Source organism: Ornithorhynchus anatinus, chromosome 2 (genome assembly GCF_004115215.2).
Source record: "Ornithorhynchus anatinus isolate Pmale09 chromosome 2, mOrnAna1.pri.v4, whole genome shotgun sequence".
NCBI lineage: Eukaryota > Metazoa > Chordata > Mammalia > Monotremata > Ornithorhynchidae > Ornithorhynchus > Ornithorhynchus anatinus.
The window spans coordinates 171,484,318-171,500,616 of record NC_041729.1 but is presented as its reverse complement, the minus strand read 5'-3'; the positions used below and the strand labels follow the sequence as shown (position 1 = coordinate 171,500,616).

The 16,299-nt window shown below is 52.7% G+C and overlaps 1 protein-coding gene across 1 annotated transcript in view; it reads right to left on the bottom strand.

The window, feature by feature from the left end:
• Positions 1–5,413: 5,413 nt before the first annotated feature.
• The window catches only part of LOC100093611 (maltase-glucoamylase, intestinal), a 105,635-nt gene continuing 94,749 nt past the window's right edge, over positions 5,414–16,299 (bottom strand). The window contains 8 exon segments of the mRNA XM_029047544.2: positions 5,414–5,755; positions 6,784–6,958; positions 8,953–9,002; positions 9,615–9,706; positions 11,486–11,610; positions 14,076–14,132; positions 14,246–14,330; positions 16,099–16,247. Coding sequence (XP_028903377.1) covers positions 6,797–6,958; positions 8,953–9,002; positions 9,615–9,706; positions 11,486–11,610; positions 14,076–14,132; positions 14,246–14,330; positions 16,099–16,247 — 720 coding nt within the window. The 3' untranslated portion in view covers positions 5,414–5,755; positions 6,784–6,796.

The window sequence follows — 16,299 nt, the reverse complement described above, 5'->3', positions numbered from 1 at the left end:
AGGAGCAGGAGGGAGAGCTGAGCCAAACTGAAATGACTGGAAACCTATCCTCCTCTTTCAGCAGTCTCTGAGGAGACATGCATGAAAATCAATCAATTAATCAATCATATTTATTGAGTGCTTACTGTGTACAGAGCAATGTACTAAGTACTTGGGAGAGTACAATGTAATAACAGAGTTGGCTTGCAGTCTTAAAGGGGAGACAAATATTACTATAAATAAACATATTACACAGACATAATGCTGTGGGACTGAGGAAGGGATGAAAAAAAGGGAGCAAATCCAAGTACAAGGGTGACAGAGGGGTGTGGGAGAAGAGAAACTGAGGGCTTAACCTGGGACAGCCTCTTGGAGGAGATGTGGTTTCACAGGGTCCAGTCCAGACAGAGACAGGACCCTCTACACCAGGACCATAGTCCAGGTCAGACAGAGACAGGACCCCACCCCCACCACATCAGGACCACAGGATAGGTCAGGCAGAAACAGAAATGCCACCCCCTTCACACCAAGACTATAGTCAGGCAGGAGAGAGACAGGACCCCTCCCCTTCCACAAGAGGACCATGATTCAAGCTGGGCGGAGAGAGAACACCATTCCTCCACACCAAGACCATAGTCCAGACTGGACTGCAACGGGATTCCTCCTCTCCACATCAGGACCATAGTCCAAGCCAGACAGAGACAGGACCCCTGTCCCCCCACACACAAGGACCATGATACAGGCTGGGCAGAGACAGAAACCCCTCCCCCTCCACACCAGGACCACACTTCAGACCAGGCGGAGACAGGAGCCCCTTGCCACTACATTCCTTAGGGCCCACTGGGAAGCCAAGCTCTGGCTATGGAGTGGACATGAGTAGGATCCCTCTCCTGAAAAAGAGGCAACTGAAGTGAATAATAGCACGGTGAGTCTCTCATCAAGGGAACAAGAGACAAAGAGAGCGAGACATAGAGAGTGAGACAGTGAGGGAGGCGGCGAGAGATCGGCCGAGAGAGAGAGAAGGGCACAGAACACTTACCGCAAAGCCAGTTGCACTGCCCCTTGGCCTCCACAGCTCCTGCTCCTCGTCTTCCCCCTCCTCTTTGGCCGTTTCCCTCTAGATTGGGCTTGGGCTCAGCAGGGAACAGTGGCAACAGTGAGGTGTAGGCTGAGTCCCAGCCCAGAAGACTCAAGTGGCCACTATCAGCTAATTGCTCTGGAGAGCCATGACCCTTCGCTCCCGCACCTGACGGGAAGGTCTTCAGTCCAGAACAGACCCACCTCATCTCCCTGCAGCCAACCCGAGAGAGATAGCACTTGGACTTGGCCTGGCCCTGGGATTGGCCAGGCCCCGGATCTGGATTTTTCCTGGAATCTGGCCAGAAGAAACACACCAAGGAACTGATAACAACTCATGGCCCCAACTGTGTCTACTCTCTTTAGCTACTATTCCCATTCACTACTGTACATGCCTTCTCCTTCCCATTTTTATCAGTGGTATTTACTGAGTGCTTACTGTGTGGGGAGCATTGTACTAAATGTTTGGGAGTATACAAAACAACAGAGTTGGGATACGTTACCCTGCCCACAAGAAGCCTATGTTCTAGAGAGGGAGACAGACATTAATATAAATATGTATTTTGAGGGACATATCCTTAGAGAAAAGTTCTGGGTCATAACTTTCAGGGGACATTTGCTGGGAGGAATGGGTGATGGGGGAGAGGGGTGACGATAGGGACGAAGGTGGATTTTCCCATCACAAAGACCAATGGCCATTCATTAAGACTTCAGGCCTGGGGACCTGCAAAAAGGAACAGCTGTGGGAGAAGGGTGTGTGTTGAGCTTGGGCCACGTGATCTTGCCCAGTGGCCCGGTGCCCAGGGGCTCACCCTGTGAGGTGGCGGGCTGGGGCTGGAGGGTGCCCATGGCCAGAGGACAGAATGTCTCAGCAAATTCTCAACCAACTTTCATGCCCGGGGTGGCTGCAGCCCTCAGCAGAAAGCTTTCTGGGGAGGGAGCATTGGAAAGAAGGCAGAGCCTGATCCAGGGGAGAGGAAGAGGAAGGGAGGGGGAATTGACTGTGGGCAGGGAACGTGTCTTCCAACTCTGTTGTATTGCCCTCTCCCAAGTACTTAGTCCAGTGCTCTGCACACAGTAAGCACTCCATAAATATCACTGATTGACTGATCGATTGTTCCCTAATTCTGCTCCCCCTGGGTGGGTAATTTCCAAAACTATCCTTTGATGTCATCTGTAAGCTCACTGTGGGCAGGGAATGTGACTGTTTATTGTTATATTTTACTCTCCCAAGTGCTTAGTACAGTGCTCTGCACCCAGTAAGTGCTCAATAAATATAATTAAATGAATGAATGAGTGAGAGCCCTTCCCAACCCTCCCAGACAGCAGAGGCACTTGGGGCAGAGTGGATGCGGGGAAAGGTGTACTGGGAAGAGAAGTGAAGCTGTGGGCTAGGCTTTCACCACGCTGGTGGTAGTGTCTGGGGATGCTGGGGGAGCTGTCCACAGCCCCAGTCACTTAACTTCTCTGTGCCACAGTTACCTCATCTGTAAAATGGGGATTAACTGTGAGCCTCACGTGGGACAACCTGATGACCCTGTATCTACCCCAGCGCTTAGAACAGTGCTCTGCACATAGTAAGCGCTTAACAAATACCAACATTATTAACCCACTTTCCTGGCCACCCCCAATCACCACCTTCTCTGTCCCATGGCCCCAGTGGAGCTCATTAAGGCCCTCAGGACGATAGAGACCTTTCTCCTGGGGGCCACAAGGTGGCGATGTAATAATAATAATAACAATAATAATAATAATAATGTTGGTGTTTGGTAAGTGCTTACTATGTGCCAAGCACTGTTCTAAGCCCTGGGGTGGGGGGGATACAAGGTCATTAGGTTGTCCCACGTGGGACTCACAGTCTTCATCCCCATTTTCCTGATGAGGGAACTGAGGCACAGAGAAGTTAAGTGACTTGCCCAAGGTCACACAGCTGACAAGTGGCAGAGCCGGGATAAGAACCCATGACCTCTGACCCCCAAGCCCGGGCTCTTTCCACTGAGTCATACTGCTTCTCTGATGTAGGGGAAGCATTTCCTCGGTTTCGGTCCCTGCCCCTGGCACTTGCCCCCAGCCCTGGTGGCATCTGGCCCTATCCCCAGCCTCGGGCACCTAGGCTCTGCTGAGTCTCCAGGAGTCTCCCTCTGCTCATCTCTGATATCGGTTCCTGATCCCAGCCCCAGTCCTTGTCCAGCCCCAGTCCTTGTCCAGCCCCGGCCCCCAGCCCTGAGGATTTAAGCCCACCCTCCCACCCTGGGGTGTGGCCCGGGCCTGGGGCCCTCCCAGGACCATGGGCACAGGGCAGAGTTCCCCTTTTCCCTGCTGAGGGGCTGAGGCATTGGTACCATGCCCTGCAAAGACTAAGTCCTCAATAAATACGATAGAATGAATGAATGCCTCGGCTGGCTGCTGCCTGGCCTGATTTGTGTCCACCCTGGGCCCAAGGGGGCAGAGTTCACCCACAGGCCCCCCTTCCACCAAATGCATGCATGCACATGTACGTACAACCCCCCACCCTCACCCACCCACCCACACACACTCTGCCTGTGATGGGGTCATACAAAACCTTGGCCAGGTGCAGAGCTCCAGAGGCCATTTTGGCAATCCCCTGCCTCCAGGACATGCTTTCCTATCCCAGTGCAGACTGGCAAGAGGGGTACACTTCCCAAAAGGAGATCTCTTAGCTCCCACTACAGTGATTAATAATGTTGGTATTTGTTAAGCGCTTACTATGTGCAGAGCACTGTTCTAAGCGCTGGGGTAGACATAGGGGAATCAGGTTGTCCCACGTGGGGCTTCACAGTTAATCCCCATTTTACAGATGAGGTAACTGAGGCACAGAGAAGTGAAGTGACTTGCCCACAGTCACACAGCTGACAAGTGGCAGAGCCGGGAGTCGAACTCATGACCTCTGACTCCGAAGCCCAGGCTCTTTTCCACTGAGCCACGCTGCTTCCCATTACACATCCTAGCACTTGGATCCTGGTGGCTTGCTTCAGGACCATCTCCATGGCCCACTGGGGCCAATGGCTAGTCTATTTGGGGTTCATCGCCCAGCCTTATCCTTGTCCCTCCTTCCCCTTAGGTCCCCTGGGTGCTCTGCCCCCATCTCCAGAACACAAGGGCCTAGGGTCACCATGCCCCTTTTGCAGATCAAGCTCCCACAGCCAATCACAGGGAATGGAGCCTTCCTTCAGGAAATCCAAATGGATGGCAGTAACAGGGTGGTGGCAGAGGTCCCAGCTTCAGGCAGCATTCATTGTTCAAAACACTGATCCAACACAGAGAATGTCCACGTTGGTGAACAATCAACTAAAGCTGAGATTTACACAGTAAACATGGCTTCATTAGTTTGCACTGTGCTGCCTGTGAATTGTTCATTCATTCATTCAATCATATTTATTGAGCACTTACTGTGTGCAGAGCACATGTACTAAGTGCTTGGAAAGTACAATTCAGCAATAGAGAGGCAATCCCTGCCCACAGTGGGTTACAGACTAGAACTGGGGAGACATTATCATTATTGTATATGTTAAAACCTGACTCTGTGTCAAGCACTCTTCTAATTGCTGGAGTAAATACAAGCTAATTAGGTCAGGCTCAGTTCCTGCCTCATATGAGCTCACAGTATAAGTTGTCTGTACATTGCCCTGTGCATTGTCTTGTACATTGCCTGCGCATTGTCCATGTGCTGTCTGGGGTTACTGCATGTGAAGCACTGAAAGTGAGTTCTAGAGTGTGTACAATAGAAGCAAGACCTGCAAAGCACTTGAAGTGAGTTCTAGAGCAAGTACAATAGAAGCAAGACCGGCTTCCTGCCCTCAGGGGGCTTAAGTCTCACGGTCTGAGCCACGGAGAAGAATGAAGCCCCACAGACCGTACACCCCAACGGAAATTCCAGCATCCCACCACCACTTGCCCAGAAAATGGGGCTGAGCTTGAGTCATCCCTTTTATTCTGGGATTTTCAAGTGCTCACTGTGTTCATTTTGAAAGCAGGATCAGGCAATTGCATGTTAAAGGACATTTTTCAGTAAATATACTCAGCGCACACATTCTGCTCATCCCATTTTCCACTGTTCAACCCTTGCCCGTCTGTCCCCCAACTCTCTGCATCCTTTCTTCCATCCTCCCCTGGCAGCCAATCAACCAGTCAGTCAGCACGTGCTAGCAAGTCCAACCATACCCTGCCTTGTGCGGGGCTCACAGGGAGACACCCCCTCCCCTTCCAAACCATTTACAGCTTTCACTTTTCCCCTTTTTCTAAGACTTTCTCTGACCTCTCTTTCTTTCCCTGCCTTTCTTCTCCCCCACACAGGTTCCCACCCCCAACCTGGCCCCACCCTGGCCCCACCCTGGCCCACTGTCGGCTCTTCTCTTGGCACCCATTTTTGCTCCCCTTTCTCCCAACCTCGTGCTCCCTTCTCCCACAGTCTTTCCCCCTTTCCAGAGGCGTTCCCTGGACCTCTCACATCAGCCACCAGCTCCCTCGGCTCAGGCGGAGATGGAACAGGGATTCTGTTGTATGCAGTCCATCCCATGGGGTTCTAGCAATGTGTCCAATCAAGCTAAAGCTTCCACTGCAGGACTGTCATGGACGAGGGGTGCGAGATCTGTCAGAGGTCACTGGGATGTCTGCCACGTGAGCCGAGAGTGGCTTCTCCAGGGGTCAAAGCTTGGCTTGTCAAATTCACGCTGAGCACCTGCCAGGAAACGGGGGACTGAGCATCAGTGGAGGGGCTCGCATCAGAGGTGAAGTTCCAAAGTCAGGAGCCAGAAACAGGGCTCAGACTGGCCCAGGTGAAGGGGCACCTGAACAGGCATGCAAAGCTTGGTCAGCCCTGGCCCAGATGAAGGGGCACCCACCGGGACACAACAAGCCTGGCCTGAACTGGCCCAGCTGGCTCAGGTCAGCAAGCCCTGGTCTAGCCTTGCCTAGTCAGGCCCCAGGGAGCTGAGCATCCTGGAAGCTCTGAGCCTGACATGTTCACCCCACCAACATTAGTCACCAGTGGGGTAATGGTTCCCCCCTCAGAGCAGACTTGCAGGAGGGAGAGCAGGCCATGAAGTGGATTGAGTGCCCAGGTCTTTCCCAGTGCTGACTGCCCTACTTTGGCTCATCTCCCCTCCCACCATCCACACCCTGGTCCAAAGGCCTCAGAAAAGGGTGGTCTCCTCTCACAGGTTAAAAAGAACTGGGGCAGAACACTGGCCTGCCCTGCCCTGTGGGGTCAGAGGGGACACTAATGACAATGTGGTCCCATAGGGATGGAGACTTGTTATGGTTATTTCTATGGTCTCCGCACAGAATAATGCAGGGCCCAGTGAGACTCTTCAGACAACACACCTGAAAGCCAATCTGAATTCACTCTGGCATCCTTCCCCACCCCGTTTCCATCCTTCCCCATCTTGTTTCTGGCCGGTAACAGGACTCCACAGGCTTTCCCTCCTCCTCCCACTTCCTATCAGGATCCATGGACCTGTCCTCCTGGACTGTGGGAGAACAATTTCTTCCCCGGAACACTGTCTCCCCAGAGAGAGCTTCTGGGTAGATTGGGGTACTGAGGCGATAGTATCAGCCACTGGGCCAGAGACCACACTCTGACCCTGGAGACGTGGGCTTGGGGGCTGAGGATTGGAAAGAAGACCCCCACCCCCCACCCCACAAGGGGGCACAATTAAATGAGCTCAGACAGTGGGGTCCAAAGCTCAAGTGTCCTTGGCCGCCCACCTGCTTGGCTGGATCATGCTGGAAGAGATTGAGCGGCCGTGTGACCCCCATCGACCTCGACGGAAACACTGATGACTGAAGGCTCCGCCAGCCCCCAGATGTGGATGAAACCCAGCGCCAGCTGGTTTCTTGCAGTGATGAACTGGTTGTGCACAATGTGAGTCTCCAAGTGATTCTGCTCATTGTGGAGAAGCAGAAAAATGGATGGGAGGCAATAATAATAATAATAATGATAAACTGTAGTATTTGTTAAGCACTTACTATGTGTTGGGCACTGTACTAAGTGTTGGGGTAGATGCAAGGTAATTGGCCCATGGTACCTGGACCAGTCAGGATTGACCCTGCCAGTTCTCACTCTGTTCTCAGGGAGGCAGCAGATAGAATCAGCCCCAAATGCCAATGGGGAACTTGGGTCAGGGCTGATCCATCTAATGTCCCAGCAGGAGCCACAGTCAGGGCAGTATGCCTAATCTGGGCTCTGTGGCCCTGCTCTGGCCACCCATCCCTGCTGGGCTGTGGTGCTGTTTATGGGATCTGCAAAGTGCTTGCTGGCCCTCTGGCCCAGAGAAAGGGTGGAATTGTGGGTGGCTTGGACCTGTCCCCCGTTCACACCTATCCCGCCATTGACCCTGGCCCATGTCCTAGCTGCTGTCCTGGAATGCCCTCCTTCCTCACATATTCCAAACTAACTCTCTTCCCTTTTTCAAAGCCCTACTGAGAGCTCACCTCCTCCAAGAGGCCTTCCCAGACTGAGCCCCCCTTTTCTCTCTGGCTCCCCCTCCCCTTCTGCTCCTCCCCCTTCCCCTCCCTCAGCTGAGTCCCCCTTCCCTTGCTCCCCCTCCCCTCCCCACCCGCCCTCTACTCCTCCACCTTCCCTCCCCTCAGCACTGGACCCATTTGTATATATTATTTATTACCCATATTTATGTTGTTAATAATGTATACATCCCTTGATTCTATTTATGGTGATAATGTTGTCTTGTTTTTGTTTTGTTCTGTTTTGCTCTACTGTCCATCTCCCTCAATTAGCCTGTTGAGCCCGTCATTGGGCAGGGATCATCTCTATCTGTTGCGGAATTGTAATAATAATAATAATGTTGGTTATTTGTTAAGCGCTTGACTAGTGCAGAGCACTGTTCTAAGTGCTGGGGGAGACACGGGGGAATCAGGTTGTCCCACATGGGGCTCACAGTCTTAATCCCCATTTTACAGATGGGGGTAACTGAGGCCCAGAGAAGTTAAGTGACTTGCCCACAGTCCCACAGCTGACAAGTGGCAGAGCTGGGATTCGAACTCATGACCTCTGACTCCAAAGCCCCATGCTCTTTCCACTGAGCCACGCTGCTTCTCCATTCCACGCTGCTTGTACATTCCAAGCGCTCAGATACAGTGCTCTGCACATAGTAAGCACTCAATAAATACGAATGAATGAGATGAATGAATGAAATAATGAATGAATGAATGACCTAGTGGTTTAGACCTAGCCCTGGTGGGATCATTGTCTGGCTGACCTTGAGAAAGGATGGCTTTGTGAAAATAATAATAATAATGATGGTATTTGTTAAGCACTTACTATGTTCTAGCACTCTTCTAAAGCACTGGGGTAGATGTAAGGTAGTCAGGTTGCCCCATGTGGTACTTAAAGTCTTAATCCCCATTTTACAGATGAGGTAACTGAGGCCCAGAGAAATTAAGTGACTTGCCCAAAGTGGCAGAGCCGGAATTAGAACCCACCACCTCTGATTCCCAAAGCCCGTGCTTTTTCCAGTAAGCCATGCTGCTTCTCTGATAGGTTCTAAGCTTCGATGCCCTAGCCTTAGCCCTGAAGGGGTTGCTATCTTACCATCTGTGAGAAGCGTTGGCATTGGGGTAGTTCTAGCCCTGATGGCCTAACCCAAGTGGGCACACTGTCCTGCCTGTCTTGAGAAGGGGTGGCACTGTGGCAAGTTCTAGCCCTGGTGCCCTTGGCTTAGCCCTGGTGGGCTTGCTGTCTGGCCAGCCCTGAGAAGGGGTGGTTCTGGGGTAAATTAAGCTCCTGGTGGCCTAACCCTGATAGGCATGCTGTCCTGCCTGCCTTGAGAGGGGTGGCCTATGGCAAGTTCTACCTCAGGAGTGGAATGGAAACAGGCAAGAAGCCAGGTTCAGCTGGCTCCTGCCTCCAGCACTCACCTGGCGGGCGGAAAAGGAGGCCTGGTAGTAATTCCCGGCTTCGTAGGTATCTGCAAGCACACCAGAGGAGGGACATGACCCCCTGCCCCTCCCAGAACCCCACCAATGTGATTCAACCCACTGAATGGGTCAGGATGTGACTCAGTCCTATATGCAGATGCCTTGGGCAGAGTCCAGTGCTGGGCCCAACAGGAGACCCCTGCCCACCCTCATGGACCCCACCACCAGGAGACCAGAATGATGCCCCCATTTCCCTTCCCAGGGCTCTGACTCTGGGTGCTGGAAGTCAAGTGACCCCTCCCAGCTATCTGGAGGAAGAGTGAGGAATGCGACGAAGATGGGACTGGCATGCCTGGCCATAACAGGCCACCACCCCAACAATAATAATGTTGGGATTTGGTTAAGTGCTTACTATGTGCAGAGCACTGTTTCTAAGAGCTGGGGTAGATACAGGATAATCAGGTTGCCCCACCGTGAGGCTCACAGTTTATCCCCATTTTACAGATGAGGGAGCTGAAGGCACAGAGAAGTTAAGTGACTTGCCCACAGTCATACAGCTGACAAGTGGCAGATCTGGGATTCAAACTCATGACCTCTGACTCCAAAGCCCATTGGTCTGTCCACTGAGCCACGCCAATCCACCCCAACACCCAGGCACTGACCGATGCTCTGGCCGTCGTCCCAGAACAGCCGACCTTGCCGCCTCACCACCTCTCGTCCAGGGGCCACGATCAGCAGGATGAAGTTCTGGCGGCTGGGGATGAGTCAGAAAGGTCAAGTCATTTCCCCTGAGAGGGAGTGCTTCAGTCTGAGCGGCCAGATCCCATGGGGACACTGTTGACCTTGGCCCGGTCAGACTCATGGGGACAATGGGCATGTGTATCTGCTAGTGGCCAGACCCGTGGGCTGCCCACTGCAAGCCCATCCATGGCCCGACCGTGGCCAGACTTCTGGAGACAAGACCAGACCCTGCATGTGGCCAGACCCCACAGGACACAAAGGGAAGCAGCGTGGCTTAGTGGATAGAGCACGGGCCTGGGAGTCAGAACTGGGTTCTAATCCTGGCTCCACCACTTGTCAGCTGTGTGACCTTGGGCAAGTTACTTCATTTCTCTGTGCTTCAGTTACCTAATGTGTTAAAGTGGGATTAAGACTGTGAGTCTTTCGTGGGACAGGGACTGTGTCCAACCCAATTACCTTGTATCTACCCCATGTTTAGTACAGTGCCTGGCACATAGTAAGCATTTAACAAACACCACAGTTGTTATTCACTGAACCCGCAACCTCTCAGGAGCGACTGAACCAGTCCTGGTGGGGCAGGGATGCATGACCCCAAGAGGAAGAACTGGTCCCAGGTTTGAGAATTGACATCCCAAAGAGGTGGTAGCAAATAGCTGGCTGAACACTTTTTCTTCCTCTCCTTCCAAAGAGAACACTTGTTTTGGACCCACTGCCCAAAAATAATAATAAGAACAACTGTTGTATCTCTTAAGTGTTTACTATGTGCCAGGTACTGCATTAAATGCTGTAGATAAATGAATAATTGGATCAGACACAGTCCCTGTCTCACATGTGGCTGACAGTTTTAGTGGGAGTGAAAAGAGGTCTTTTCCATTTCAAAGATGAGGAAACCGAGGCACAGAGAAGTGAAGGGACTTACCCAAGGCCACACAACAGACAAGTGGCAGAGCTGGGGTTAGAACCCAAGTTCTCTGACTCCCAGGCCTGGGCTCTTTCCCCTACATTATGCTGCTTCTTTGAATTCAGGTTTCCCTAGCCAACTCACATGATCTAGTTATAGTTCTGATTTCCTCAACCGGTGTCCTGACTCTGTCCTACTGGCTGTGGTGTGACACTCCCAGGGATCTCAGTCATGATGGCCAGGGGCCAGTTCCTGTCCTTTCTAGCCCTCTGCCTTTCTTCATGCTGCCTTGTCCATGGGGTGGCATTGGCATCTCGGGTTGTGGAATCGTGGTCATCAGAAAGACTCAGGGGACTTCCTGGTGACTGTTGGAGGTTCCCCAGCCCAAGCCCGAAGGTGTACAGAGAACCGGGCACCACCCTGCTGCCTCCCCAAAGGACCCCTACTACAAACTACAGCAGAGACTGAAGTCACAGATGCCAGTGGGAGGCAGCAGGGGCTGAGTAACAACTAGACACAGGCTTGGTAGTTCTGGGGGTTTCCCACCGCCCCGATCAGATTCCCACTGTGGGCAGGAGGGGATGGTGTCAGGAGCCACCCACCTTGTTCCACAAAGCCAATGGTCTTCCCAAGTGGGATCCTGACCTTGGGGCACCCAGCCCAGGCCTCTGCTGGTGGTGTGAGGGCCCTGTGGACTTCAACATGGAGTCTGTGTGGTAAGTCAGGGGCTAACCAGTCCAGGCCTTTCAATACCGGCCCTAGCCACTGCCTCACAGACTTCACATCTCCCTGGCCACTGGGTGGGTTCAGTCCTGGGCCAAAAGAACTTATTCACTGCTGATAGCCCTTAGCAGGGGAAGGAGGGTAGGCCCAGCCATTCCTGCCCCTCACCTGAAGTGGGTGTTGTTGGCTGGCTCCTGGCATGGCAGGATGTGGCCCCCGCGGATGTGCAGGTTGATGTGGTCGAGGGGAGCTGACAGGTTCTTCCATTGTCCCCTTGCTTCCACCTCAGACCCCTGAGGGGTGATGGAGTACAGGATGTCACAAATGAGGATATCACCAGGCAAATAGACAGCACTTCAGCCCTTTAATCCTACCACAGAATGTGGTGGCAAAGATGCCAAGGTTACCAAGCCCGGTACGCTGGAAATCGCTGACTAGGGGTGAGCCCTGTGCCACAGTCACTTTGTCCATCATCAGGTCTCATACATCAAACTCCTCCACTGGCACTTCTCCATGTGCTGTGACCTTCCCCACCTGTTCACTCATTGTGCTCCAGCCTTGGAAGGGATACGACTGGCAAGGACCAGAGAACATAAGGATGCTGAGCAAGGCTCTGTGCTAGAATAGACTTCTCCGGTTTCAGGCTGAAGTTCATCATTGTACCCAATAGGCAAGTCTATCACTGCCCAACCCTGGGCAGTCCCTTGCCTGGGGGTGACCCCCGCCTCAGAGGCTTTGTGTTCTTGGGCCCTGAGGAAGGCTGCTCTGCCCAGACTTTTGCACATCTCTTCATCTGCTCCTGCACAGTGGAGAGGAAACCCCTGCCCCTCGGGCCTTGCCAGGCTAGGCTTTGGCTTTGCTGCAGCTGGAAGAAACTCACAGATTTTCAATTGGCACTGTTGTGTTTCCTATATTTCCCAGGACCTGACCTCTTTCTGGAGTTGTTATGAGAGCTACAGACCCAGGAATGTCCTCTAGCATCTTCTCTGTCTGCATTTCCCTGCCCTCAACTCCTCCATGTCTCCTCCTCCCTACCCAAATCCTTCCTGATCATGTCCACCTACCCAGTCGACACCCTCGCCACCTGTGTCTGTCCACACATGTGTGCCCATACTTATCTTTGCCATCCACACCAGTCTGTGCACATTCATATCTTCAATGTCCACACAGATCTCTATGTTTGTCCACATCTTCACCATCCACTCTCATCTTCACTGTCTACACCTATATGTGCCCATCCACATCCTCCTGGTCCACACTCTTCTGTGTCTGTCCATATCCTTCCCACTCACTCCCATGTGTTTTCATCTGTGTCCTTATCTGCATCCCTCAGCACCCCTCCTGACTGTCGTGCTGATGTTACTCCCAAACTATCATTTCCCTTGTGGTCTAGTGGTTAGGATTTGGCACTCTCATCTCCACAGCCCAGGTTTGATTCCCGATCAGGGAAAGGATTCTTTGAAGCAGAATGCTTAGTGGCAAGAGAACGGGCTTGGGAATCAGAGGACATTTTTTTCTAATCCTGGCTCTGACACTTATCTGCTGTGTGACTTTGGGCAAGTCACTTCACTTCTCTGTGTCTCAGTTACCTCATCTGTAAAATGGGGATTAAGACTGTGAGCCCAACGTGGAACAACCCAATTACCTTGTATCTGACCAGTGCTTAGAACAGTGCTTGACACGTAGTAAGCGCTTAACAAATACCATACTTATTATTTTTACTACTGGCACTGGGGAGCTGGGCCTCTTCGTGACTCAGCCCGCTGAGCTCATCTTGTCCTAGTAACCTCTGCCTCTCAGCTGGGACCAACGCCCAGCTCCAGAAAGTCCCTCTGTCCTACCTGGGCCCATGGCATCATGCCCTGTGCCTGCACTCTGGGCCTGTGCTTTTCTCCAGTGCCCACACCCTATTTCTTGTGCCTAAGACCTGTTGCTTGTGACTTTGTCCTGTACTGCACCTTATGCCTATGCCTTGTGCCTAGACCCGGGGTCCAACCCTGTCCCACAATGCTCCGGCTGCTTGCCCTGTCCATGATGAGTTTGCAAGGAGTGAATTCTCCAGTCCTGTTGCAGCAGGACAGCGGCCACCTGGTGCCAGGCCCTAGTGGCCACACTTGCTGTTGGCCTAGGCTACAGGGAACTGCCCAAGTAGGGGAGCGGTGCAACCTTTGCTGACCCCCTCTGCAGGGCCTGAGATTCCCAGCTTGCACCCCCTCACTGTCCCATCGCCCACCCAGGGTCAGTGTTCCCGGCTTCCCAGGCTATGAGGGACAGATTCCAGACCCGTCTCTCAGGAATCGGGGCAATGAGAGATTGGCTCTGCACATAGTCAATTCTCAGTAAATACCATTGAATGATTGACTGGCCTGGCCTCCACTCCCAACTCCCAGCTAAAGGGACAGGCCCCAGGGCAGACCCTGACAGCTGCCTAGGCTGTGGGCACTAGGGGCAGAAGATCCAGAGGCTGTCTATGGCCCCCTAGGTGCCTGCAGAAGTAGGCAGGGACCGCTGGCCTCACTGGTCAAGGAGGGGCACAAGGCTGCAGAGGATCCTGGGGGGGGGCAAGGGCTGCTTCCTGTCCCTTCCCTATCCTACCACCCTTCCTGACCCCTCCTCTGCTACTCTCTGTCCCACCCCTTCCCATCCCACCACCCTTTCCCATGCCCACCCCTCCCCTGACTGACCCGACTCCATCACCCCTTCCCATCCCAACAACAGCCACAGAGAGAAAGCAAGGAGGGGCAGCCACAGTGCTCACCGAGTAATAGTCATACCAGCGGGCTCTTGGGAAGTAGGCAGCCACCTTGACTTGCGCCTGGAAGGGGAAATTTCATGTCAGCAGGTCCAAACCACACCAGAGTCGGGAACCACAGAGTCCTGGGTCCCACCACCCACATCCACTGGAAAGCCTGGTGCCTCGGCCCTTACCGGCTCCAGAACAGGGCTGACCAGGAAGGCGGGGCCCAGCAGAAACTGCTTGAAGACATCCCAGGTCACCTTGTCATCCACAAACCTGGAACAGACAGAAGTGTGATCATAAGCAGATGTGCAATCACAAGCAGGTATATGACCACAAACAGCAGTAGGATCCAGCGTAGCTCAGTGGAAAGAGCCCGGGCTTGGGAGTCAGAGGTCATGGGTTCGAATCCCAGCTTTGCCACTTGTCAGCTGTGTGACCATGGGCAAGTCACTTCACTTCTCTGTGCCTCAGTTCCCTCATCTGTAAAATGGGGATGAAGACTGTGAGCCCCACGTGGGACAACCTGATTACTTTGTATCCCCCCAGTGCTTAGAACAGTGCTTGGCACATAGTAAGCGCTTCATAAATACCATTATTATTATTATTATATGCCCAAGGTCATGCAGTGAACAAGTGGCAGAGAAGGGATTAGAACCCATGTCTTCTGACTCCCAAACCCGTGCTCTTGCCTCTCTTATGATCTCATCCACAGCCTGGTTAAAGAAGAAGGAAAATCCAACAATTTGTGTTCTCCCTCCTCCAGCTGCAAGGCAGCCTCGGGCAGGAAGGGTGCCAGGGAACTGGAAGGACAGGTCAGGGAGAACTCAGTGTGGTAGACTGAGGGGACCAAGCTAGTTGGGGAGACAGAATTCACTGGTTGGGGTGGGGCCAACTTGACATGATAGATTGGAGGGGACCAAGACTGGGTTGAGGGCAGCAGGGGGAGGCGGGAGGCAGTAGAGAGAGTAGAATTGGAGCCTGAGGCACTCAGGGACTACGGCTTGGAATTCTTTTTAAGGCCAAGGGAAACCCTCAGAGCATCCATGGGTCCAATTCCTGGGTCATGTTCTGATTGGTCTGTGGCTGGGACAAGCTCCTGGGAGAGGCTGACACCATGTGCAAGGAATTGAACAGGGAATGTGTGGTCTGCCTCCTGACAGGCCTCATGGTCTACATCTGGACACTTCAATCATCACAGGGAACATGGGTACACACATTTGTTGCTTCTTAAAGCTCCCTGTAGATGGGGAAAGAGCTTTGGGCTATTGTTATATTGTCCCCAAGAGCTCAGGTACGATGTACTGTCTGCCTTAGCTCAACAAATACCTAAACAATTACTTGGATTTGGAAGTATTTGAACCAAAGACACCATTAGTCAATGGTATGTAATGTGCTCTTACTTTGCACAGAGCATTTTCTTAAGCTCCTGAGAGGGTACATTCCCCTGCCTTCAAGGAGCTCACATTCTAGTGAGCTTACAATCTAGTATCACTGGGGACTCAGGAATTAATGGATTTTGAACCAGTCTATACAGGGGGCTATGTGGATCCCTGGTACCCATGCATTGGGAAGCTCTGTGGCGGCAATAGAGGCATGGCAGCATGATACCCACTGTGGGGCAGCCGTGGGGATGATGGTGGGGGCACAGGAGTATGGTACCTACCTGGGGAGAAGGTGGTTGGGTGAAAACGTGTGGGGGGTACGTGCTTAATAAATACGATAGAATGAATCAGAAGTACGGTTTTCCCTCAATGAGAAGGTGCATGATTATGGGAGCAGCAGTTGTGAGCCTGTCATTGGGCATGGAGTGTCTCTATCTGTTGCCGAATTGTACATTCCAAGCGCTTAGTACAGTGCTCTGCGCATAGTAAGCGCTCAATAAATACTATTGAATGAATGAATGACAGAGGGGCAATACAAACTGGGGAGATGGTGTGGGATCCTGGAAGCAAGGACATGGTATCCACTTGTGGGGAACCATGGGACTATGAGCAGGGGCATAGGAAAGGAGAAAGGGGCATCAGGAGAGCATAGTACGCACTCGTGGAGGAGAGGACGGACGACGGTGTTGCCAGTCACGTGGGCATCATGCATGAGCGTGTACAGGTAGGGTAGCAGAGTGTATCTAGCGTTGAGCACATTCCTGGAGAGATCCTCGAAAGTCTTGTTCCAGGCCACCGGGTCTTGTCTCTAAAGGCGCGAGGAGAGCATGGGGCTCAGACCACCGGACTACTGCACTGCC